This window comes from Penaeus monodon, chromosome 19 (assembly GCF_015228065.2).
Source record: "Penaeus monodon isolate SGIC_2016 chromosome 19, NSTDA_Pmon_1, whole genome shotgun sequence".
NCBI classification, from domain to species: domain Eukaryota; kingdom Metazoa; phylum Arthropoda; class Malacostraca; order Decapoda; family Penaeidae; genus Penaeus; species Penaeus monodon.
Window position 1 is genome coordinate 1895686 of NC_051404.1, and position 831 is coordinate 1896516.

General features: G+C 46.8%; 1 protein-coding gene across 1 annotated transcript in view; it reads left to right on the top strand.

Annotated features, from left to right (window-relative positions):
- Positions 1-714, top strand: part of LOC119584958 — a gene marked incomplete in the record, with an annotated part of 1329 nt that extends 615 nt beyond the window's left edge. Inside the window, 1 exon segment of the mRNA XM_037933555.1 lies at positions 1-714. Within this exon segment, the coding sequence (XP_037789483.1) occupies positions 1-423 (423 nt within the window).
- Between the last annotated feature and the right edge of the window lie 117 nt (positions 715-831).

Consider the following 831-nt stretch of genomic DNA (forward strand, 5'->3'; position numbering starts at 1 on the left):
ATCCTCAACGCCGATGATACTCTCAAGGCCACCGAATTCCCATACATTTACCAAAAGGACGAACAGGAGCCAGCTGTAGAAGAGGCACGTCGTCGTCGTCGCGACGTCAAGATCCCCCTCCCGTACCTCCACGCCGTGCCCACCGTCACCAAGCACACTGTGGAGACCAAGCAGTTCGAGCCAATCGACGCCAACACCCCCGCCGACACCACCAAGATCGAGCTCACCACCAAGGAGCACGAGATCTCCGTGCCCGCCGTCAAGTACGTGCAGCCCGTGGTCAACGTCAAGCCCGTCACCTACACTGCTCTCTCCCATGCCGTCCTTCCCTATGCCCATGGCCTTCCCTACGCCCACGCTCTTCCATACGCCCACTACCCTGGCCTCTTTGGCGCCCCCGTCATCAAGCTTGATGAGGAGTAACTCCAACCTTCCTGTCATCCTTAATCTTACTCACAAAAAAACGACACTTGCTGATGGAAACTCATCTGTTGGATTCGTGTTGGAATCAAACATACACGATGTGTTTACCACTCTCAGTGAAATGAAAGAAAATAAAGTTGACATAACAGTTCCCGAAAATTATAAATAAAAAAAGGATTGAAAATTACAATAGTGAAGAACAAATCACAATATCATCTAACAAAAAAGGTGTGTATATGATATGTACATCCAGCACCGTCAACCTTTTTCGAAATAAAATCATTAAAATCACATCAAATATCCTTATCCCATTCCATGAAAAGGTTTTCTGCCAGATACTCTTGACTTAAAATCCCTGGAACTCTTACAAATTGAAATAATCTCACGGTAAATGCTACACGAAAACCT